The sequence below is a fragment of the Squalius cephalus genome, assembly GCF_949319135.1.
Source record: "Squalius cephalus genome assembly, chromosome: 7".
In the NCBI taxonomy this organism is placed as follows: Eukaryota; Metazoa; Chordata; class Actinopteri; order Cypriniformes; family Leuciscidae; genus Squalius; species Squalius cephalus.
Window position 1 is genome coordinate 29975774 of NC_137128.1, and position 25067 is coordinate 30000840.

The 25067-nt window shown below is 36.0% G+C and overlaps 2 protein-coding genes across 3 annotated transcripts in view; both read left to right on the top strand.

Annotated features, from left to right (window-relative positions):
* Window positions 1–140: 140 nt before the first annotated feature.
* On the top strand, window positions 141–23080 carry myom1a (myomesin 1a (skelemin)). Of its 2 annotated transcripts, XM_079876268.1 has the most exons (37): window positions 141–314; window positions 998–1185; window positions 3883–4008; window positions 4504–4681; window positions 4886–5043; window positions 5140–5232; window positions 5409–5497; window positions 6057–6092; window positions 6282–6443; window positions 6620–6781; window positions 7545–7686; window positions 7760–7959; window positions 8061–8117; window positions 9550–9674; window positions 9761–9944; window positions 10506–10680; window positions 10871–10992; window positions 12793–12989; window positions 13187–13313; window positions 13993–14168; window positions 14408–14522; window positions 14623–14779; window positions 15093–15199; window positions 15476–15520; window positions 15657–15793; window positions 15903–16047; window positions 16720–16779; window positions 16860–16927; window positions 17022–17147; window positions 19311–19398; window positions 20047–20085; window positions 20233–20338; window positions 20553–20716; window positions 21390–21426; window positions 21675–21697; window positions 21947–22002; window positions 22090–23080. In XM_079876268.1, exons 2-37 carry the CDS (start codon window positions 1052–1054, stop codon window positions 22345–22347), a joined length of 4374 nt encoding a protein of 1457 aa, XP_079732394.1. In that variant the 5' UTR covers window positions 141–314; window positions 998–1051; the 3' UTR covers window positions 22348–23080. The 2 variants fall into 2 exon arrangements, with proteins under 2 accessions (XP_079732394.1, XP_079732395.1); XM_079876269.1 differs by lacking the exons at window positions 19311–19398; window positions 20047–20085; window positions 20233–20338; ... (3 more) ...; window positions 21947–22002; window positions 22090–23080 and adding an exon at window positions 18997–19104 and having other exon boundaries at window positions 155–314.
* A 620-nt stretch (window positions 23081–23700) lies between these two features.
* The window catches only part of lpin2 (lipin 2), a 28320-nt gene continuing 26953 nt past the window's right edge, over window positions 23701–25067 (top strand). Inside the window, exon 1 of the mRNA XM_079875630.1 lies at window positions 23701–24070. The gene's annotated coding sequence lies outside the window, so the exon portion shown is untranslated. The remainder of the gene's footprint in view (window positions 24071–25067) is intronic.

The window sequence follows — 25067 nt, forward strand, 5'->3', positions numbered from 1 at the left end:
GTTCGGCACGAGGAGGCCTACAACAGCAGTCTTATTAAAATTATGTTACGTTGTGTTTAGAAATTGAATTACGCGCGTTTTCAGAGTTCATGCTAAAACTGCCTGCCGCCTGGTCAGGGTCTATATTTAACAGACCCAGTGGCCATACAAGGTCGTGCCTGTACGCCACAATCTGCAGAGTGGCAGCATTATTTTTGTTCAGCATAGTCCCGTCCTGTCGGCTGCCCCATACCCGCCGCCGTGCCTGGATTTTCACTGGCTTCTCATTTTTTTGGAGTTTGTTCCTTCCTTTTTGAAAAAGCAACTTTGACCTGGTAAGTGACTTTATATTTCTCACAGAGGCTAGCCTTTTCTCAATAAGGGAAGTAATGTTTAATTCATCCAATTGTGTGTAATAGGTCAGTGTGGATTTATGAATTAGTTGCCATCACAACAGACAAAACTAGTTGCTAATCTTTTGTGGTCTGATATTATACTTTAAATACTAGGAGTTTTTGTGCACCATGTAACCAATTTTAATTTTTACAATAATATGCTGTTATGATGTTAAATAATTTTAGTTATTTAAGTCCTTTTAATGATTTATGCCATTATAATTTGAAGAAGAACGTTTATGTTACTATTTTGAAACTGCAAACAAAGATACATAGTCAAATGTATTGGATATGTGTGTTGGTCCATACATTATTTCCAAATAGTCAATGTACAAAAATTGTACATTTAGGGGTACAACGGCTTGTCACTGAGGCATTACCCTTAAAAGGGACATCATTGTACCTTATTTACCACTAAAAGGTTCATACTTAGTACCTTAAGGGTTCGTATCACTACTCTAAGGTACAAAGATGCCCCTTTAAGGGTACTGCCCCAGTGACAAGCTGTTGCACGCATCACTTTTTTCTGACACTGTAAATTCATTATCAAAATTGTAAGTGTTTGCAGTCAGGTGTTGTTTTTTGTGCTTTTGAATTAACATTCATTGGGAATTGTACTTGAGACTGCAAGCGGAGAGAAAAAGCTGTCCTTGGGACGATCTGAAAAGCACCTCAGGATGTCAGAATCCTTAAAACTTCAAAAGGAACAGCAGCAATGGGACCTTGAGACGCGTTATGAGAGCAGCTATCACCAAAGCTCCCTGTCATCTGTTAGCCGCCAGTCTTACGCTGCTTATGTGGGCGGCCATGGGTAAGAGGACATATAGGGGACAGTGTCCCTGTGCTCATGCTGCCCTGAAGAATGGTCCCTGTAGAGCAACCCCCTCACGAGCACTGCTTTTTAGATAGATACCAGTGCTTTTATAACACATTACATGCTGCTTATTTGAAAATGTGTGCATCAAATGAAGTAACAACACCATAACCCTTTCATTATAACCTTATGATGTTTGTTTGCTTTAAAACAGATCAGCAGCACAGTAGCTCCAGAAACATCTTTGTGGTTTTTGTGTTGGGAACTATGAGCCTAATGTTATGTCACAAAGAACTAAGTACGCTAATGCATTTTCTTTCATTATCTGTTATCAGCTTCACTTTGTGATGACCACAAATGACATCAGTGCTTAGTGATCGCAATAACAAAACAACAACTAAAGCCAATCACAACATAGTTTCTAAAAAATCTAATCATCTACAGAAATACTTTTTCTATGACATTTGCAGAGATGTATCATGTTTTCATCTTTTTTTAGTTGCTGAGTAGGCAAAATAATCATTGGTGGTTTCATATGGATGATATAGTGCGCAACAGTTCCAGAAGCAAAAATCTGTCATTTTCTCCATAGATAAATAGATTTTTTTTATGATAACTTATAAACCTTTCAAGCAATGTTAAGAGATGATATATGTTTTTGTAGAAGCTTAACGTCAGTGTAATTTCAGCTATAGTTTGTAAAAAGTTGTAACTTCAACATCACTTCACCAATCAGAGAAGTTGCTGCTGCCATGGAAATGAATATTGATTCTAAAGTGCTCAGCAGCAACCGCACACTCCTGTGACTCTTTGCAGATTTTTCAGAGACTCTCAAACTACTTGTATATTGTGTATCAGAATGTGTAGTTAAACAGATGTGCTGCCTCGAGCTTACTTCATTGGTTGAGCCTGTTGTGACTGACTGACAGTGTTTACACTAATATTAGTTTGTAATGTTGTGATTCATCTCTTCTCTAGTTGGTTTGGTTCATACTCATAGCTTAAATCTTATATGAACATAAATGGGAAAACACTTATAAGAAATAAGCTTGCTGAGTGTGCTGGCGCTGTTGTGCTCTATTACAGAAGTGTTTGAAGTGTTGATTAAATCTATCTTCATGCCCATATTTCTGAGCATTTGAACTATGTTCATAAATATTTAGGTCAGAGACTTTTGTTTTAGAGGAACATATGTGCCATTGAGGACTGCACTCTGTGGCAGGAAGAATTTGAGCCTCTGTGGGAATGGGCCAAAGTTATTAATGGTCTCTGAAGGATTATTTTTGGTCACTGGAAATTGAAATCACAGTAGTTTAGCTGAACTGTAACTGTACATAAACTGTCCAACACTTTGCTGCTTGAGCTGCTTTAAATGGATAGTTCATCCAAATATTAAAATTCTGTCATAATTTACTCACAGTCATGTCATTCTAAAACTTAATTCTGTAGAACACAAAAATATATTTTGAGAAAGTTTTGAATTTATTTGTCCATACAATGAAAGTCAATGGGGTCCAATGTTGGTTGGTCAGAGCAATCTTCAATGTCTTCTTTTGTGTTCCACAGAAGAAAGTCATACAGGTTTGGAACGACATGAGGGGGAGTAAATAATGACCAAATTTTCACTTTTGGGTGACCTTTTAGGCAGAATACCGAGAAAATGATGCAGAACACTATTGCTCTCTGAAATCTGATATTGTCATATTTTTTTTACCAGTTATGACAATGTATTACTGTTTCTGATGGTTGTTATTTGTGCTCCTTTAAGTATGACAAACCAAACAGTCTTTACTCTGATATGGTTAATTTCATTTTTTAAACTTGTCGAATGTTCTTGACAGCAATTCTGAATTGTTGTAATATATGTAAATATTTCTGATTAATCAACTTATAATCTTGTATTGTTTAGCCTATAGTTGTTCAAGAGAACAATTTGCAAAATAGGACAGCACTTTGTATTATTGTATTTCTTATGAAACAATATTCTGATAGGCTGGAAGCTGCTATAATCCTAAAATATTTTGTTATAGTGTTAAAGATAAAAGGTTAAGTCTCTCAGATCACAGACAGAGCTCTATGATTTATCTATAAATCAGTCCAAAGCCTATAATGTTGTTGGCAGTAATGAATGAGTGCCAGGATCATATACGATTTATCTCCTGCTGACATGACATTTCAAGTATGTTTATTTCCAACTGGTCATGATCATACTTTTACCAACAATCAACAAAAATGGACATTAAAAAAAATTAAGTTAAGATAAACTTTTTTGAGGAACAATGTAACGTATAACTATTATGGAGTAGAAAATTTGCTCTGCCACCTGTTGTGTATATTGGTTTAATTGCTTTTTCTAAAGGGCTGCTTATTTCAGGCTTTTTACAAAAAAAAATTTTTTTTTAAATGCTTAATTTAGTGGGTGTCTGTGGTGCTAATATTTACTTTACTCTAACGCACTAAGATTGACTTTCAACTGACTCTATTCCATCCTATTCCATTAACCCTGCTGAAATATTGAACATTTTGTTCCATTAGCGTTAGGAAACTGTGAAGAAAAATAAACAACTGAAATTCTTTGATGGAATAATGGAATAAAGTATTTTCATCCATTTACAAAAAAGTGGATTTAATGTTTTTTTGCCATATAATCCTACTGTTTGTTTTTTGAAATTGCTGATGTTAACTGTTGTTTAGGCACAAGATCTCAGGGAAGAAGGAGAAGAAACTGAGCACGCTCTCCAAAAAAGAAAAGCGTTCACACCTGGCAGTGGACACAGAAGACGAGGTCATTGGATACGTTGTGCCAGTCTTCAGAAGCAGGTGATTGCATAGTGCAATTAGGTTGTCTGAAATTACTTGGTTATTGTAGTTGATGTGGAATGTTTGCTTGCAAATGTCATCTAATTTTATCAATTAATTTTGACAAGCTAAAGGGGACATGCCTTTATAATTTGCTAATTTAAATGTAACTTATTATATTATAGATCCTATTATATATTTTATTATTTTGTTTTTATATGTAATTTTAGTTAAAGTTTTAGTAATATTTGGTGTTTTTGTCATTTTTAATTTATTTTTTAAAAATTAAATATTATTTTTATTAATTAAATATTTAATTATTTTAAATGATTTTATTTCAGTTTTAGTTACATCAAGTGCATCAAGTTACACTTAATGAAAAAAGAAATGTTATCTTGGCAACTTGCTGAAATAAGTACCTCTAGAACAGTTGCATCTAACATGGAACTCATTTGTCAAACAGTAGTAGTCAATTTTTGTCCAGACTGTGCTCATTAACTTAATCCTCTGGATTAGTCATTTGGCCACCCAGGATCTGATGGAGACTCAGGAGGAGGTGAAGGAAGAGGGTGTGGGGTATGTCGTCATGAGGAACCTGTTCTCCAGGGAGACCGACTTCAAGATGAAAACTGTGAAGAAGACCAGAGAGACCAGTATGAGAGAGTCTGCTGAACGCCTGACTCTGAAGAAAAAGGTTTGACCTTCTATGTTTAACAAGATGCTTGTGTAAAACATTGTGCCTTTAAATGTTAAAAAGGTTAGTGCAACTTTTTGTATGTCAGAACTGTATTTTGAGCATTATTGTAACAGAGGTTATTCATACTGATTTTTCTGACAGTGTCAGTATTAATATGATTGTTTTATCCCAGGGTCTTCATTATTATTTTTTTTACTCAAGATACATGAGAGAGCAGAATTCCAAAAGAAAATGAATCCAGACAGTTTGACTCACCCCCCAGAGTTCATTGTGAAACCACGTGGCCAGACCGTGTGGGAGGGGAAGAGTTTGACGCTGCACTGCACTGTGGCTGGATGGCCCAAACCCCGCGTGGCCTGGTCAGAAACACTTCAGGATAGATATAATCATTAGTCATTAAACCAATGTTTAATTTAACCCTGTTCTGTTTCCCTCCATCTAATTCTGCTTTTCAGGTACAAAAACAATGTTTTAATCGATGCTAAGGCTCACCCTGAGAAATACTTTGCAGAGAGCCAGTACAACATGCATTCTCTGGAAATTAAGAAGTAAAGTTTTTTGGGATTCTTTATTATAATACACTAAATGTGTGGGATTTAATTTAGTAGTAATATCATAGGGATGCAAAATGATAAACAATAAGGGCACGGCTGTTACAAACTGCATCATTTTTTATTTTGTTGAATTGTTGAAATTATATCGTAATTATTCTTGTGGGTTGCAGCTGTAATTTTAGCGACACTGCTGAGTACGGGATCTCTGCACTCAACGTGAAGGGAGAAAGCTCTGCGTTTGCTTCTGTCATTATTAAAAGTGAGTATTTTTTTAATGCATTTCAAATCTTAAAACATTTTTCACATGTGTTCAAAGTCATACTGGTGTGGATTGACGGCTCAGATCTTGGCTTCATATAATAAGTCGATATTATTCATTGACCTAAATTATTTTAGAAAAACTGTAATGATGTATATTTTTAGTTAATAAAGGTCATAATCAAGGGGTCATTCTGCCGTGCATTTTTTTGTCTACATTATTATACTGAATGAAGAAACCGTGCTGTGTGTACCTACTACACTAGTGTGTAACTCTGGTCTGGTTTACACCTGCTGTCCTCTTGACATTCTATTTTAAGACTCTTACAGCACCTCAGTATGTCTTGTGTTATTCTAGAGCGTCTTTTCACTGCCTCTGCACAGGCTAATGCTATGAAATGTCTTGACTGGATCTTTATTATTTAATACTGTTAGATGTAACATTTGTGTGGCAAGATCAATTTCAATATTTATAAGGAAAAGGATGGTTCTGTTTGCAATGCAGCATTAGTAGTTTCATTTAAAAGCACCAAAAGTTTATTTGCACTTTCATTTTAAAGGATTCAAAGAAGGAGAAGAGGTGATTGAAAGGCCCCGTAAGTTTCCCATACAATTTTATTCTTTCTTTAATTTTGCAGTTGGACTCATATAAAGTACATAAACCTTTATATGAGTACAAATGTAATGTTTTGGTCTTTACAATAAATTGTAATAATATATTTATTTGAATGTATAATAATATAATTCTTTGACCTTTTAGTTGTTTCTATTCATATTCTGCTCAGATGGTTACAGCCCCGAATATGGTGTGACCTTCAACGCTGCTATCATTGACAAGTTTGACGTTTCTTTTGGCCGTGAGGGACAAACCATGAGTTTGGGCTGTACAGTCATTGTTTACCCCACTGTGAAGCGCTACCAGCCAGAGATAGTGTGGTACAGAAATGGTAGGTATGAACGTATTGCACCATGCAGTTATTGAGCATCTTAAAAAGCTACTTGCGAATTCACTGAAGCATAAGTCACCATCTCCCAATCACTTTCGTCCTCTGTGTTATTTATTTGCAGTACCCATTAATTAAAGTGCAGTTTACAGTCTGTAATGATCCCTTTTCTTAATCAGGTGTCGTCTTGTCACCTTCTAAGTGGGTGCACATGCACTGGAGTGGTGAGCGAGCCACTTTGACTCTTGTGCATCTGAACAAAGAAGATGAGGGTCTCTACACCCTGCGTGTCAACACCAAGTCAGGCTTTAACACCCACTCTGCCTATGTGTTTGTCAGAGGTGAGTCCAATCTGCACATTTGTGCTGAGTAATCTTAAGTTGTCTCATTTCACTATGAAAGGCAATGTCTTATTGTCGGTGCTCAAGTTGTGTGCACTGTATCTTTAAGAAGTGAGTTGCTACAGTGTTCGGTTTCTCTCTGGGAATGTTGCTTCTATCTTTGGTTGATGGCACTAAAGACAGCCAGTGTGAAGAACAAGTTACACTATCGTTCAAAAGTTTGGGCCCTGTCACATAAAAAAAAAAAATATATATATACTTTTATTCAGCAAGGATGCATTAAATAGATTTAAAACAACTCTTACCGTAAAGAGAACTATACAAATATTTCTATTTCAAATAAATGCTGTTTTATACTTTGTTTTAATCATGGTTTTGCCATCACAGGAGTAAATTACATTTTAGAATTAGATAAAACTAAAAACCCATTATTTTAAATTGTAATTAAAACAGAAATAAAATGTTAATGTCTAATGTTTTTATATATTTATTTATGAATAAAAATCTAATTATATCCACTTCAGTGGATTTTAGAGTTGTCGTTGGCTCAAAAATGGGATGTGTTTTTTCCAGAAGTATTATACAAATGTTTTTAGGAAGTATCTTTTTGAAGCTTATGATAAGATCATTAAAATACTTCCTAAGTTAAGAGAGAGCTGAAATTAGCTAGCTGTGTTCACAGAGCAGAGGCGTTGTCGTGTATCTTACTTTGCCATAATTAGATATGACAGCAGGGCGCTAATCAAGCTGATTTGTGTTTCAGATGCTGATGTGGAGGAGGAGGGGGTTCCTGTTGCTCCTCTTGATGTGCGTTGTCATGATGCTAATAAAGACTATGTGGTTGTTACCTGGAAGCAGCCTGCAGTGGAAGGCAGCAGTTCCATTATGGGCTACTTCATTGACAGGTGAGTCATATGCCACCAGCATTGGGATCACAAAGCCCATGTCAGTGCTCCTTATTTAAATATTTCTTTACAGGTTGGAAGTTGGCACTCATCATTGGACCCAGTGTAATGACACTCCGGTGAAGTATGCCCGTTTTCCTGTCACTGGGCTTATTGAGGGCCGCTCCTACACCTTTAGGGTGCGAGCCCTCAATAATGCTGGTGTGAGCCGTCCGTCCCGGGCCTCTGACACCGTAGTTGCCATGGACCCATCAGACCGGGCCCGTCTTAGAGGTGAAGGATATATGTAAAAGAATAAAGACTGAATGGCGATGAATAAAAACTGAATAACAAAGACAGTCAGTTTTGCTTATGAGTATTATTTTTTTTCACAGCTGGCCCTTCGGCTCCATGGACGGGAATGATCAAATTTACGGAGGAAGATCCCACAGGTGAAATATTACACACACAATTTGTCTAAACCACTGTTCAAAAGTTTGGGGTTGGTCAGATTTTTTTGAAAGAAGTCTCTTATGCTCACCAAGGCTGCATTTTTTGATCAAAAATACTGTAAAAACGGTAATATTGTGAAATATTATTACAATTTAAAATAACTGTTTCCATTTTATTTATTCTAAACTTTAATGTATTTCTTTGATGGCAAAGTTGAATTTTCAGCATCATTATCTTCTTCAGTGTCACATGATCCTTCAGAAATTGTTCTAAAATGCTGATTTGATGCTCAAGAAACATTCTTATTGCTGTTTAATATTTTTGTGTGAACCATGATACTTTTCAGAATTCTTTAATGAATAGAAAGTTCAAAAGAACACGTTTTGTAACGTTATAAATGATCTAAATATCATTTTTGATCAATTTAATATGCCTTTGCTAAATAAAAGTATTAATTTATTTAAAAAAAAATCTTAACCATACATTTTGAACAGTAGTGAAAAAAACAAAATGCTGAAAACTAAAATCAATTGTATTAAATGCTACAAGTAAATTTTAGCATCACAGAAATATAATGTACAGATTTGTTATGTTACATTTAACAGTGTTAAATGTACTGTGTTATTTAAATAAATAATCACTATATTGTGCATCTCTAATATGGAGCATATATTAAAGGGGTGGTTGAATATGATTTCACTTTTCTAACTTTAGTTAGTGTGTAATGTTGCTGTTTGAGCATGAACAACATCTGTTAAGTTATGACGCTCAAAGTTCAAAGCAAAGGGAGATATTTTCTTTTAAAGAAATCGTTTTTTAAGGACTACAACAACCGTCTGGTAGGGACTACACAACATTCCTCCCGGGTTAGTGACATCACCAACCCTAAAATTGACATAAACCCCGCCCCCGGGAACACGATTTATAGATTATCAAGACAGAATATGCTAATCAATGACTAGAAGATAACTACACACAAGCTACATAAATTCACAGACTAACCATTCAGAAATGTTGTCTACATGTTGTCACTTCTTCTCGAGTCTCTCCATCTGTCTGACTTCGGTTTGAACATAAAAGGCTAAAAGTTTTTAAAATATCAGTGCTTCAATGTGTGAGGTAAAAGGACACCGCCCCCTGTGCTGGGAGCAGCTCATTTGCATTTAAAGGGACAGACACAAAAACGGTGCGTTTTTGCTCGCCCTCAAGAAGTGACAACTTTTAACATGCTATATAAAAATATCTGTGGGGTATTTTGAGCTAAAACTTGACATACACACTCTGGGGACATCAAAGACTTATTTTACATCTTGTGAAAAGCGCATTATACCACCCCTTTAAGAAAACACACCTGGCCAAATCTGATTTCATGTTATAAAATAGGATATTTGCTGTGATTGTGTGAAGCATTATTTCTCTTGTTTCTTTCAGTGGGTGTGGTCCCTGGTCAACCTACTGACCTGGCTGTCACTGAGGCGACTAAGAGTTACGTGGTTCTGAGCTGGAAACCACCAATCCAGAGAGGACACGAGGGTGTCATGTATTATGTGGAAAAGGTTAGGCAGAATGTAAACAGTTTAAAGTATTTCCTTGTATTTCCCCTTGTATGTTTATCACATTTGAGACTAACATTTATTCCCAGTGTTTGGTGGGTACAGACACATGGCAGAGGGTAAACACTGGGATGCCAGTGAAGTCCCCCCGTTTTGCCCTGTTTGACCTTTCTGAGGGTAAATCCTACAGCTTCCGTGTCCGCAGCTGCAACTCTGCTGGAGTTGGAGAATCGTCGGAGGAAACTGGGGCGACTACTGTGGGAGACAGATTGGGTGAGTATTAGCACTTGACACACGAAAAAAGAAAATAGGTTAGTGACACATGTTCTAGATTGCATGATAAATAGTATGTTTCAGTACTTCTGTGACAAGTGCCTCAAAGGTTGTACACTTGTATATTATACACATTCTAATCCTTCAGAAACAACCCATGGCAATGAATTTTGGACGATACTAGTAGTAACAGTTCAGGAAAGAACTATTCAAAAGATTGCGGTCCGTAATGTTTTATTCATAATTTTATTTAGTAAGGACACATTAAATTGATCAAAAGTGACAATAAAGACATTTAGATTTCTATTTCAAATAAATGCTATTATTATTTAATATCAAATAATCCTGGAAAAAAACTATTATGGTTTCCACAAAACTATTAAGCAGCACAAATGTTTTCAACACTGATAATTTAAGAAATGTTTCTTGAGCACTAAATCTGCATATTAGAATGATTTCAAAAGTGTTTTCCATGATTGCCATGATCCTGTAAATATAAGCGCAAGTATGACATGTCTTAAAATTGAATGAACACTGTTCTCTTGTTTTGTTTGTTTTTAGACCTGCCCTCTGTCCCAGGGCCTGTTGTTCCCATCAGAAACACTGACACTTCAGTGGTTGTGCGCTGGGGGGCATCTAAGGAGGTTAAGAATCTGGTGGGCTATTACATTGAGGTCAGCGTCAATGGCAGCGGTGTGTGGGTTCCTTGCAACAACAAGCCAGTCAAAGGCACTAGGTATGCCAACCAGGGGCTGACTAGGAGCTCTGAGATAGAAAATTTCTATAAATTTGCATTGTTATTAAAATTAGAGAAGTTTTTCAAATAAATGACAATAAAACATCTAATGTAGATATTTATACCAAGCTATTGTTCTGTCACTGGTCATAACTTGTCTTGAAACTTATCAATTTCTTCTGGTGTGCAGGTTTGTGTGCCATGGACTGAACACTGAGGACAAATGCGTGTTTAGGATGAAGGCTGTGAACGCTGCAGGATACAGTGGAAGCACCGCAGAATCTGAGGCCTGCATTGTGCAAGCGAGCATTGGTGAGTATTGCTGGTGCCAGTAACAGGCCAAGTACTCCTTGGTGGATATAGAGACTGAGCAGGGTACAAAGTTGCATGGCATATAATTTACAAACTCAGTTTTGATGTTTACATTGAAAAGCCATCCAAATTGTTTTATTTCACATTTAAAATTGAGCTCTGAGGCACAATGAAATATTTAGCTAAATTTTAGCTTTGGTTAAATTAAACAAAAACACTATATTAATTATTACTACTACTACTAATAATAATTTTGATAATAACAAAAGTTTAAGTTTTTTAAAATGTTTAAATTTTTTCATGTATGTAATGTTTTATATTAAAATGCATTCAGTATGTATATCATGTTGTCTATTGTTGTAGCTTTGGGAAAGAAACACTTTTAAAACAAACATTTAATTTCTGTGTTTCATTCTTTCCCCGATTTGTGCCGGCACTTAGCACCATACAGTCCTTGTACCATACAAAATCATCCTCCAGATTCACTCTATATGTGGAATATCTTCTTGCTTAGCCTTCAATGCTATCCTGAAGTCACCATTATATATAATGACTGTGCTACTCATACTTTGCATATTAGTTTTGCCAAGCTAAAAAAACATAAAACTAAGCCTGAAATGCATGCTGCATGAAGATCTTATTAAAGCAAGTCCTGCCTCTGCATGCCCTGCCCTGCTATCAGTACTCCTTTAAGGAGCATTACCTGAGTGTATCCTGCGTGACACAAACATCCAGGTACTAAGATTAACAAAGCAGCCATGTAAAATAGACTATAGGGGTATTACGTTAACTTTCCCAGAATGTAAAACACATGTTGACTGAAAATCGGACAGTGTGCCTTGTGTGTTGTCATGCAGGTGTGTCTGTGCTGTATGTTTCGTGAATAACTGCAGGGTGTGTGATGATGCAAACCCATGCATGAGCAAGTTGGGTGGTACAACAAGTTGAGCGAAGGTCATCGTGCGACCTTAGCACAGTAAGTATAAACCTGCTCAGACTTTGAAAAATCTATGTGTATCATTATATGTAACGGACAGGCGGGAATCTCACAAAGAATATCCTCAGTCATAAATTTAAAAATACAAAAATATACAATTTATTATATTTAAAATGTGCACTTTTATATTATTTTTATTATAATTAGGCACATATTTTGCCCAATTTGTTAGTGTAATGTGAACACTGTATTACAATGTGAAAACTGTATTACAGTAATGAAAATGGACACATAGTAATATCTATGAAATAAATTATATTTTTGTTAAATAATTAACAGAATACATTTTTTAAATATGTAAAGTTACTTATTTTACTTATTTATTTTTGCATTACAATTAAGAAAATGCTATTTCTTCACATTACAGTTGGATACTGAGAATGTGAAAAAGGCTTAATTTTATTAATGCAATATGTAAACTAAATCTAACTCTAATATTTTTTCATAACGAGAGCGGCATGCTTACAGACTAACTGATTTTGTGAAGATCACAAGCAATGTTCGTCTGGACTGAATGTTGTGAATGAAAATGTTGTGAAGTTATTATTTTGACTGCATTGTTCAAAGAAAATAAAATGCAGAATGTGTGTATAAAGTAATATGATTTTGTTTTAAGAGCACACAACAGCTAAACTTCAAATGTCATCAGACTTTGAAATGCTGATGTCCTGCAATGAAGATACATAACAGATTTTGTGCTCTTTCGGGAAGAATGTGCATTAGTTCTTTGTTGGGGTAACACATGTAAAACTGTCAGTGGGTGAATGGGTTGTTGGGCTAAACTAAGTCTTATCCTTCTATAGCCGTCCCAAGCCCTCCCACCGGTGTGACCCTTCTGGAGAGGGTCCGTGATTACATGGTGCTGGGCTGGAAAGCTCCTGCTAATACTGGTGGAGCAGACATCAGAGGTTACTACCTGGACTACAGAACAGTGAAGGATGGAGTCACAAGCAAGTGGCATGAACTCAACCTCCAGGCGGTCACTGGCACATCTTATAAGGTAGGTCATGATATCAGTGTTGGATTTAAGAAATAAAAACACATTTGGAAAACAACACATTTGACATTTTTGCTTCTAAAATTTGATGAAATTAAATTTAGGATGACAATGCTTATGATGCTGAAGATTGAAGACCAACACTGATGGTAGTGAATAACTGTTTTTCCTCTTTCTCTCCTACTGTCTCTTTGACTTAGGTGACAGACCTGAAGGAAAACAAATTCTACCAGTTCCAGGTGCGTGCATTTAATCAAGCTGGTATTAGTGAAGGCTCCATTCCCACTGTCAGCCTGGAGTGCAAGGAATGGACTGTTGCTGTTCCAGGTAAACCAGTCAGCATTTATATTAGGCAATGACACTTTTCTAGACATACGTTCTTGTTTAAATCAGTAAATGCGAGAGATTATAATGGGGAAAAGACAGACCACTCGTAGAAAAACAATTGGGAGAAAAAAATCGTAATGCTCAATATGTTATATGAGCTATAGGAGTGTAAATTGGCTTTTTGAGTTAGTTTACTCTAGTACAGTGGTTCTCAACCTTTTTGACTCTCAATGCCTCCTATTATCCACACCAATATTAAACGCCCCATGACTTTTTCAGATGTTCACGATTTACTGGCTAAGAAGCTGATAAAATATTCATTATAAAATAAATTATATGAGTTATTTTTACAGGTTTAGAAATCACACTATGTGAAATTGTACATTCAGGTTTTTTAAAACATTTAGAACATTATTTCTTCAAAGAAAAACAAACAGTTGTTGTTGAGGGTGATCAGGGTCACAATGTGTAGTGAGCCAGGGTCCTTACTGTCCTTACCAGTGCCCGAATTCATGTACACGATATACTGATTCATGACCTAGGAAGCTAGGGAGTTGATTGAGATCCTCCCTAAATTTAGTCAACAGTAATTACATGATCAGGATTATTTGTCCATTTTACCTTAAGTGATGTATGACAGGTGTTTCTTTGTGTGCATTTTACTTTTCAACAAACCCAGGCCCACCTTGTGGCCTCCGTGTCCAGGAGGTGCGTAAAGACTCCATGGTGCTTCTGTGGGAACCGCCAACATTCGATGGCCGCAGTCCTGTGACTGGATATTATGTGGACTATAAGGAAGAGAATGGCAAATGGAGATGTTTCCAAGAGAGATCCACAAAACATACTTACATGCAGGTATTAAATGTGAAATTTCTTAAGTCATTTTGTTTTATGCAGCTCATTTTTGTGGAGACAGAGCTGTTCTCATGGCGTAATTGCTAGCCAATTTCCTGCAACTGGCTTTAGTTTTAATTATGTTTTTGTTATGTGCCTTTATTTTTTGTGTCGAGACATTTAGTTATTATTCATAAGAACAGAAATAACAAAATGTCAGAGGGCTTCTCACTCATAATAGTTTTCTCTGTTAAATAAAGTTATCTGGTCTACAAGAGGGTGTTTCATACAGGCTGCGCGTCCATGCTAAGAATCTGGCAGGTGTTGGAGGACCATCAAAGCCAACTGATGCAATTTTGGCTGAGACCCGCCCTGGTGAGAATTTATTCAAGGACATGGATACAGCTGTGTCATAGAGGAAAACATCTGTCTCTCTCCACCTGCACTTCTGATTTCTTTACACATGGTTACACAGGCACCAACGAGATTGTGGTGGATGTGGATGACGATGGTGTGATCTCTCTGATCTTTGAGTGCTCCGATCTTAAAGAAGACTCCCAGTTTGTGTGGTCTAAAAACTATGAGGCCTTCACTGACACGTCTCGTCTTACCATTCAGACTGCTGGGGGCAAGTATGTTGACTTCTGAACTGTCTAATATAGTCATGCAAAGTTTTATTAACTCACAATGTTTTGTTGAGTATTGAAACTTTTTGAGTTGAGCATTGAAAGTATTGTACTTTTAAAAATAATAAACAACAACAACAAATACCCCGTTCAGGTTTCTCTTACAATCAGAATCCAACAGATAGATATTACTGAAGCTTTAACCTTGTATTTATATTATACTATATACATTATATACAGAATATTAGGGTTAACTATATCTGCGAGTCATTTTTTTATGCATTATTTTTGACAGATCCATTAATTTTCCTTTATGTAGGTCCAGAGCCATCTTTAATGACCCGTCATTGGATGATTTGGGCATTTACTCCTGTGTGCTGACCAACACTGACGGTGTCTCTGCCAGCTACACGCTCACTGAGGAAGGTGAGTCACTTTCCTTTAATATACAATCACAGCTGGTGATATTCCATCCCATTATATTTCTTTGAGTGACACTCATGCTTAAGAAGGGAACATAAGGAGATCACTGCTTCTCAGCGTCAGCTGGAGTGTACAGCAGCTGCAGATTTCTTTTCCATAAACAATAAACAAATGGTTCCACACAACAAATAATTCACCTCAGTAATTTTCTCTTAGGGTCCAGTGAGAAAAGCACATAACATAAGCTTGATTATATGAAATGTTGTTTACTTTTTGTAGGACTTAAGCGCTTGTTGGACATCAGCCGTGACCACCAGTTCCCCAGTAAGTGTTTTAGCTAGTAGTAGACCAGCTGCAGATTTGTATATATTATATGTATATATTATCGTGTGTATATATTATCGTGTGCATTTACCACTCAGTAGATTGTTATAGGTTAATTGTGAGCAATTTTCTTCAGTAATTCCCTTCAAAAGTGAAATGGCCATTGAGCTACAGGAGAAGGGCCGTGTGCGCTTCTGGGCCGAAGTTGCCAAGTTCACTTCTAACTGCCAAGTGGAGTATGTCTTCAATGATAATATTGTCCATGAAGGAAAGGTACGAGATATCAGAACATTTTAGCTCAAATGGACTTTACAGACATTATTTATCAAACAGTCTTGTACAGCATACATGAACATGTTCTTTTGTTTGTCAAACTCTTCAGAAGTACACAGTGAACTTTAACAAGACTACTGGCATCATTGAGATGTTCATGGACTCACTAGAGGTTACTGATGAAGGAACCTTCACATTCAACCTTGTTGATGGCAAAGCAACTGGTCGCACCAGCTTAGTGCTTATCGGAGAAGGTGAGGCCATGTCTATATTTGTTTTGTTTTTTTGCCTATAGCATAATTGTACAAAGTCAAACTAATAAAAAAAAAAAAAACACCATAGGCAAATGTCTGAGACCAAATGCTTCCATTACATAAATCGTAATTTCTAAATCATAACTACTACTAATATATAATATTAGTATATAATATAATATAATATAATATAATATAATAAATATTTTATTATAGAACAACTTAAGTGAAAAATAAGTGACAATCATACAGATTTTTTTTATATTTTTCATTAATTTCACATCATGACTTTTCTGTTTTTTTTTATTTGTTTTTATTAAATAATTTAATTAATTAATTAATTAATTAATTAGCTTGAATCCCATATTTTGGCCCCACCATATATTTGTGGTCATTACCTGATCAAATATAATTTTGCTGCAATCCTAGCATGAACCAATTTCACTAGAACACCAACCTAATAGAGCTTTATTTGAGTATGTCCTTTAGGGGGCAGAAGAGTACCATTTATAGCTCCAAATACAAATGATCTAAACAGGTGGGGTGACAGCAAATGTGTTGTGTTCTAGCTCTGGGAAATGCTTATGAATGGCCTCTAAACAGTATTCGACACTCAAAATAAGCTGTTTTCTGCATGCTTTGATCATTTATTTTTATAATGCTGTTCTACAGAGTTTGCTGAGCTTCAGAAGAAATCTGAGTTTGAGAGAGCAGAGTGGGTCAGAAGGCAAGGTACGCTGTCCTTACACTGTCTTTTTTTGTATGAAATCATATTTAAATTTTAGATTTAAAGAATATCCTCCCACACACAGGTCCTCACTTCGTTGAGTATCTTAGTTTCGAGGTCACCCCAGAATGTGATGTGCATCTGAAATGCAAGGTAAGGCTCTAGGATTCAAAGGTAGGTACATGTAACCACCTGTCAGTGCTTCGGGTTGAAAAGACACTTGTTAAAATTCTTTCTCATGCTACAGGTTGGAAACATCAAACCTGCCACTGAGATTGCCTGGTTTAAGGATGGAATTGAGATTGAAGGGGATGATGAGGATGCTAAGAAGATCGGAAAATCTGATGAAGTGTTGACCTTTGACATTGGCAAGGTCAGACTATTATGGGGCTGTTTTTGAGCTGGGATTCCAGCATTCATATGATTTTTATAATGACTGCATTTTTGCTAGATGCAGTATTATATAGTACATATGCTACAGACTCTGCTACGCTAAAAACCACTCTCCTCTCTGACACACGGATTCATAAATGATGAGATATTTGCATAGTACTGGAGAATATTTGTTCTCTTCCTAGAATTAAAGAGATTTAAGTTACCCTTCATGAAAAGTAATAGCTAATGTTTAAAATCAACATGAAATGAAAATTTACCGTATTTACTTTCTGAATACATGGTCCTGGTCTAATTTGTGCATTATTCATCCATACTTTTTCCAGAAATTCATCTTTGTAAACTTTTATCCAAATTTAATAACTTACTCCGCCTTACTTCTATTTTCCGCTACTTTTTACTATTTAGTAAAATAGCCAGGTAAATATGAAATGGCAAATGAATGGGGATAGAATTGTTGCACTATTCCAAATAAATAGATTGAGAATCACAAATAAATGTAAAGGACTACACAAATGATTTGCACATTTGCACGTGTCCAGTGTATACAGCCTCACACAGGGTAGACATGATGTAAGACATGGCACAACGGTTGATTTTGCCTTTAAAAGCACAATCGTGGTGAAAAATATAGGACATAATATCATGTTTAATTCCAAATATGACCATCAGTGATTTAACCGTACGAGCCTCAGCATCACTGCAGCTGTACTGGGGTTTTGTGAATGGATAATGCAAATAAAAATCTTGCAATGCTGAAAAATACATCTTTGCTTTTACTTTGGATGCTGTAAGTAACTTTTACAATCAAAAACTTTTTTTTTTTGTGAAAAAAGTGAAATTATGTTTTTAAATGCATGATATGATCTCTTTGGAATGCAACAACCTGCCATACGTTTAAAAAGAACCCACCTATATTTTCTCTACACACAAAGGGATTCATACTACATGCAGTTAATGTTTAAAATACTAATTATAATGCTCTATAGATCGTTAGATCCAAGGAGCTGCGCATATGCGTCATTAAAACTGCTTCACTGAAGAAGTACGAAACGCTGTTGGCTGTTGTGTGACAGTAATTTCACCTATTACATAAACTTGCATGTTTATCATGAGGTTGAATCTAATTATTCATTGGTCAGCTACTTAAAATCCACAAATGCGTGCGGGGATCTACAAATGCACAGGAAGCGATTCAGAAATTAATGCCAGGCAGAGTTGTGTTTGTGACATGAAACTCATTTGTACTTTTTTATTATTTTTATTTTTTTTTGCAAATCTGATTTTATATATTTGTGAATTTTATACATTTTTGTGAATTTCTTTACATTTATTTGTGAGTCTCAATATATTTATCTGGAAAAATGCAACAATTCTATCCCCATACATATTGCACCTATGTTGGATACAATATTATTTTATCATGTTTTTCATGTCCTGTACTTTGAACAGACAGGATGCATAACCTATTCATTTATGTATTATATTTATCAACATTTATGTCCATATATCATAAATATATGGTTCTTCCGTGTGTGAACCTTGGTTTAAAGGGAAGGCAGTTCCTGAAATCAATCAGATTCGGATGGCAGTTTGTAAAGTAATGGAAATTATCATTATGTGCCATTCTGACCTCCATTTTGCAATATTAATTAGTTATAAATATTGAAAGCCATCTTAGTTTGACTGAATTCAACTACCAATAAGGTGCCAGTCCAGATGGACTGAGAGAGGGGTGGATTTAGTGCATGCTGCAGAAGAGAGGCAAACTCCCTTGCCAATCCAGTAGGGGGCGCTGGCATTAACTGCAATGTTTGTTTAATTCACAGCTTGTTATTAAGAGTGAAAAGGCACAACGGAAAAAGAAAACTGAAACCGAAGAAAGTCCAAGAAAGCCAAAAGTCTGGAGCGTTGATTTATAAGTTGCCATCAATGTCACTGTGTTGTTATTTGTGATGGTGCTGTCTTTTCCTCTCTTACTCTGTTGGCCTGCAGCATCTTCCGCAGGAGAAAAGCATGGCTTTTCGGTCTTTCCTGTTTTGTTTATTTAAATGTTGTTCAAATATGTTTTAACTTCTGATTTGTATTGATAAAACTAGTGACCAGTATCTATGCCTGACTGCTCCCTCAATTCCCCTAACAGATTTCAAAGAAAGATGCAGGAGTGTATGAGGTTAAACTGAAGGATGAAAGAGGAAAGGACAAAACTTTGCTGAACCTGACAGATGCAGGTAGGAGCTACTTTGTCACCAGGGTTGATAAAAATTCTGAATTTAAGGATTGGCTCCCTTTCAGTCCATGAGATGGAATTTGCATCGAACTGGCCACATCACACAGGATGTTAAATTAGAATTTGAATTGGAATGACAGGAAGTGGAATTCACTCATTTGCAATTCAAAGAAATTCAGCACAGACTCACAACAGAATTTCATTAGTCCAGCCTTGCAACAAAATGGGCTATGTGTATATATATATATATATATATATATATATATATATATATATATATATTAACACTGTTACAAGCGTGATTCAAATACAATGGCTGAGGGAGTGATGGCAAATTTGACATCATTCTTTCTTCTGACCAACATAAGCAATCTCTCTATAGTTTTCCCCTCTTTTGGAAAGTCATAGAAGGTCTGTAACTGACTTTGTCTTCTGCTATTAAAGCAAATGGAAATGCAAAAATGATATTTGCTGTCATCTCCCATTCACCACTATAGAAGTTTACCCAACTTCCGCTTCTGAGAACCCCTTAGAAAATATATCAAATTTAATTATCATTGTTTATTCTTTGCATTGTCTTGTTTGTCATAATCAGTAAATGTATATTTAGCTTTTTTTGTGATTTGTGATCTGATTTTTTTCTCAACAGGTTATCAAGCAGTGCTGAACGAAGTGTTTAGAGTTATTGGTAAGTGTTCTGCCATCAATCGTTCACCACTCAGTGTGATTGAATGTACAGTAACATGATTCTCCATTACGAATGTGCTCTCAAGCACTTGGATTGAATCAATGAATGTCATGTAATTTTCATGCATTTGTTTCTCTGTTCTTGTAGCCAACTCTTCTACTGAGGTCAAGATTATGAGCACTGAACATGGAATTATTCTCTACTCATTTGTTGTGCACTATATTGAAGATCTCCGTGTTGGCTGGCTTCACAAGTAGGCTTACTGCCCGCCTTCTCTATCCACTAGTGTCTGTGGTTTTTTTTAATGTGACTTCAGTGTCACATTACACTTAAAAGAACATAATTTCTTCCAAAAACCAATCCAGTCCAAAGTTTTGTCAATTTGTTTGCTCACTGTACCATATAACCACATGAAACTATGGCCAATGACCTTGTATGTTTTCCCCTTTGTTTCTAACTGGTACCAGAGAATCAAAGATCTCCCACTCAGACAGAGTGCAGTGTGGAGTCACTGGAGAACAGCTGTGGCTCAAAATTAACGAGCCCACCGAGAAGGATAAGGGCAAATATGCCATTGATATCTTCGATGGCCAAGGCAGCGTCAAGAGAGTTCTTGACCTGTCAGGACAAGGTAAGAGCTCAGGTGTTCCAACACACAGGGCCTTGCAGTCCTTCTGCATTCATTAGAGGATGTACCCTAGTGAAAAATTAAAATGTATTTGAATTACATTTATTTTATGCTAAGTATACTACAAATACATTTACATATCTATTTACTTAATATTGCAATTGCACTTTTAGTATACTAAATTGGTATACTTAGTCTGCTAAATTGGAACAACTAATTTTGTACTTAATGCACGTTAGTTATCCGGAAATAGGGCTGAGGTCCAACTAAAGATATACTTAAGTATATTTGATTGTGCTAAAGTGGAACTCTTGGAAGTATACTTTAGGTACACTTTAAATATCTTGCAGACTGATATTATACAGAGATCATACTATCCTTACTAATAGTGATAATAAAACACATTTTAGGCTTAATATTAAGAAATGTGCATTGTGCCTTAAAGAAGTGCTCCAAATAAAGTTGAATTATATTTATATCAGTAAGTCTCTAGCGAAATGTCAGTAAATATGTTATATACTTAGAATGAAATAATGTATTTTAAATACATTTTGGTACAGGTTTTTTTCACTAGGGTAGCCAAATTACTTTTAAGTTTACTATAATTTATTATATTTATTTTTATTATAATTTTTTAAGTTTTTATATATATTTTCCCTGTCATTCCACTCCATAGTATGGGAGGAAGCATTTGAAGAATTCAAGAGACTGAAGTAAGTTTAAACTAAACCATCATATTCTATTAATGTGACAAGGATGTGTTATCTTTCTCTTTTTCCATGTTCAAGACCTTCTTGCATAAGCTGTCACAATCACAATACTAAAATAGACCACCCATGAGTGCGTGCAGTGAAGCATTTCCTGATATTGAAAAGTGTGAGAAGCATGCATTACCTTTGCAGTCACTGACACTATTTAAAGACCTAAATAACTGTGTGTTTATCTGTCTTTCCTTCCTCAGGGCGGCGGCCATAGCAGAGAGAAGTAAGTGATTGTCTTTGTGTACAGATATCAAAGCAAGCTATACAAGCAATCCAATCTAACATTTCACTTGCAGAATTATTATTCTGTTTAATAGGCGTAATAAATTTACCTAAATAAATATTTCAGACAGCTAGGAATGCGGTTCATTTCTTTAGAGAGAACAGATAACGATTTACTTCATCATGAAAACATAACATTTAAAAAAGCTTCTTGAATCTGCAGTTTATTAAATGATTTGTGTATCTATAGACCGTGCCCGTGTGGTAGGTGGCCTGCCCGATGTAGTCACCATTCAGGAGGGCAAGGTAATACAATCAATCATGTGCATCACATTTCTTAATGAGTTTATTGATAATGTGATCTAACATTTTATCCCTCCACGCCCTTTATAGTCCCTCAACCTCACTGGCAACGTGTGGGGTGATCCGGTTCCTGAGGTCAGCTGGATGAAGAACGAAAAACCGCTGGTGTGTGATGAGCACCACACACTGAAGTTTGAGCATGGCAAGTTTGCCAGCATCACCATCTCCGCTGTTACCACAACCGACTCTGGCAAATATGCCCTGCTGGTGAAGAACAAGTACGGCACAGAGGCAGGAGCATTTACTGTCAGTGTCTACATACCAGATGATGAAGTGGAGAAGAAGTAGTAAAGACGCACAGAGGGAGAGAGAGTTTTAACAAATGACCAGTATACCTTCCAAAGCATTTTAATTCAAAGCATGCACACCCACAGTGCAATATGATATGGTTTTACTTTAAATAAAATTGTTTGTGGTTAAAAAACTGAAGGAATTTGGGCCAGTTATGCCTGGATTTATTTCTGGGTTTTTCACACTATGCTTAACCCTGGGTTAAAATCTTTTTTAACCCAGGGTTAACTATACTCTACTGGGTAAAGCAATGTTTCACATTTGTAAGGAGGTTAGGAAGGTTATGAAGCCCTGCTTCAGAAGTGTCAACCCCAAATTGTGGTGCCAATGCCAAACATGTACCATGTGAATTGCTAACTTAGGCTAATCTATTAAATCATGTGGAAAAATTAACATATTGAGGTGTTGACCTCAAATTGTAGTACCAAAGGTATGCAGTCTGAATTTCTAATGTATAAACCTTATAAAATGCGGCCATTTATTAATCCTGGGTTAACAATTTTAAGTGTTCAAAGCCCATTTAGCAACTGAAGATATATGCATCTCATTGCTTTATATAATCGCAATGCACCTGCTGCAGGTAATAAAGACAATATGAACATTTAAAATACGTTTTGAATTAAAAAGCTTTGGGTTTTGCTTTATTTCTAAGCATAAACTGGAATGTAGTGCAAAATTAGTGTGTATCTCAACTGTCATCTCATTTTAATTAAAATTGGTGTAGTTTCCAGTGTGAATTTACTGTTTTTTGACAATGTATCATATTAAAAAATGGCCTAAAATCCACATTTAAAAGTAGACAATGTTAAAGTTGGCTAAAGGTTGCTAAACCAATGGAATTTTAGCAAATCAAATTCTCTCTTAAAAAAAAAAAAAAAAAAAAAATCTGGATAAATAGTCTCATTTTTGGTTATATGATTTGTTATGTCTGCTTAATTTTGCTTAATGCATATTGTGGCTTTATATGTAAACATAAACCTAGTAAATTAAGTTGCCACTTTTGCAAGGTAGTTTAATCTGTTGTTTTTCAGATATCACTGGCACAGCTACTGTTAAGAAGCTTTTGTTGTTTTGTGCTCATTTCATATGACAAAGATCTTAATCGTAAAACCAATAGTCAGTGCTATGCAGTATGCAATAAATTAAACCCGTTACAATGCAGAAAATGTGTTTGACTAGAAAACCTGCCCAACCTGGAGTGCCCTGGAACTGCCCTAAACATTTGCTTCAAGTGCATGAATATGAACACATGTCAGTCAGGATTCGTAAATTAAACCGGTTGTTTGCATAATAGTAAGTGAACAAAACAATCACAAACAAACAAACTCACAAAAGTAAAAGGAAGTGGTTGTGGACGTGATAGTTATCTCGTGAGTTCTAGACTGCTCATGGGGGAATTCTGCTTTGGCGGGTCACGTGACAGGCCTGTTTCTGAAGTGGCTGTGTCGCGTCACGTCACGGCCACCCGCCGCCGCTGTGTGAGCCGCTGTATGACCGGTTCGCGGTGGTCGTACCATTGATGTGACCCTCTGAAAAACTGCCCTCTGTTATGATACACGAGGAAAACAGGAGAGATCCGTTCGGCGCTGAGAGGTGTAAATATTCGGTGCCGTCAGCCGTGCTCGTTCAGAAATGAATGAATAACGTCGGCGCGAGAGAGCAGCGGACAAGCAGACGGCGATATAACGTCCAATTTCGAAACAACAACAGCAACTGAAAGGTAAACATTACACGAGACATTTCTGAGTTAACCATTTTGTTCAAATATACCATATAAACGTATATAACATGTATTCTAATGACATAAACATGTTGTAATGTGACTGTATAGAGATGTAAATGTCAGTTTAGCTGGTTGGCTAGTCGAGCTAACCAGAATGCTGATGCTGTGACAGAAACATCCTCTGAAACCGAATATCGCGTTAAAACCAAACAAGACATGTCTTTATTTTATTTATGTTATATATTTATTCATTATTTATTTAGAATTGGTTAAGGCTACATTTTGAGATAAAATGTCACTTATATGCTGAGTTGTATGCAAAATACGACAATTTCACTGAACAACAGCATTATGTCATTGCATTGGCCAACTGGAATTTTGCACACTGAGCATTAAGTGTGTAAGTGAACGCGATTTTTAGACTTCTCAATAAGAACGATTACAAAACTGTTTTGCTGTAATAACTGCTACAAACAATGAGGGCTGTTAAGCAATGACAGGCTCATACTTTAGTATTAGTGAGCATTAGGGCTGATAAAAACAGCTGAACAGGCAAACTTGCCTGAACTTGTTTACAACTGCGAGCAAAGGCACTTTTGATTTTAACTAGGCCTAAGTATTATTGAGCCTTTAAATGCACGACACCATGTTAACTTTTCTCTGCATCCATATTAGGTTACCCTTAATAGCGTAGAGAGTTATGTAGTATAACCATCGACAATATTTTAGTAGCTTATGACTTTGCTGTTCTCATATATGCTTGATACCAAGTCATGTTGTTTACTACTGAATGTCAAAGAATTGAAAATGAAACCTTAAACCTCAAGGGTGTGTAAATATTTGAGGAACTGAACTGTGTAATAGTGTTTTTTGACATTTCAAATTATATTGGCTTTATTAGGCTACTCTTTTACAGCAAGAAAGAATACACAAGACAGTATATTTCAGCTGACTTGATTGCCCTTTGTAACTGAACTTGAACCGGATCACCTTT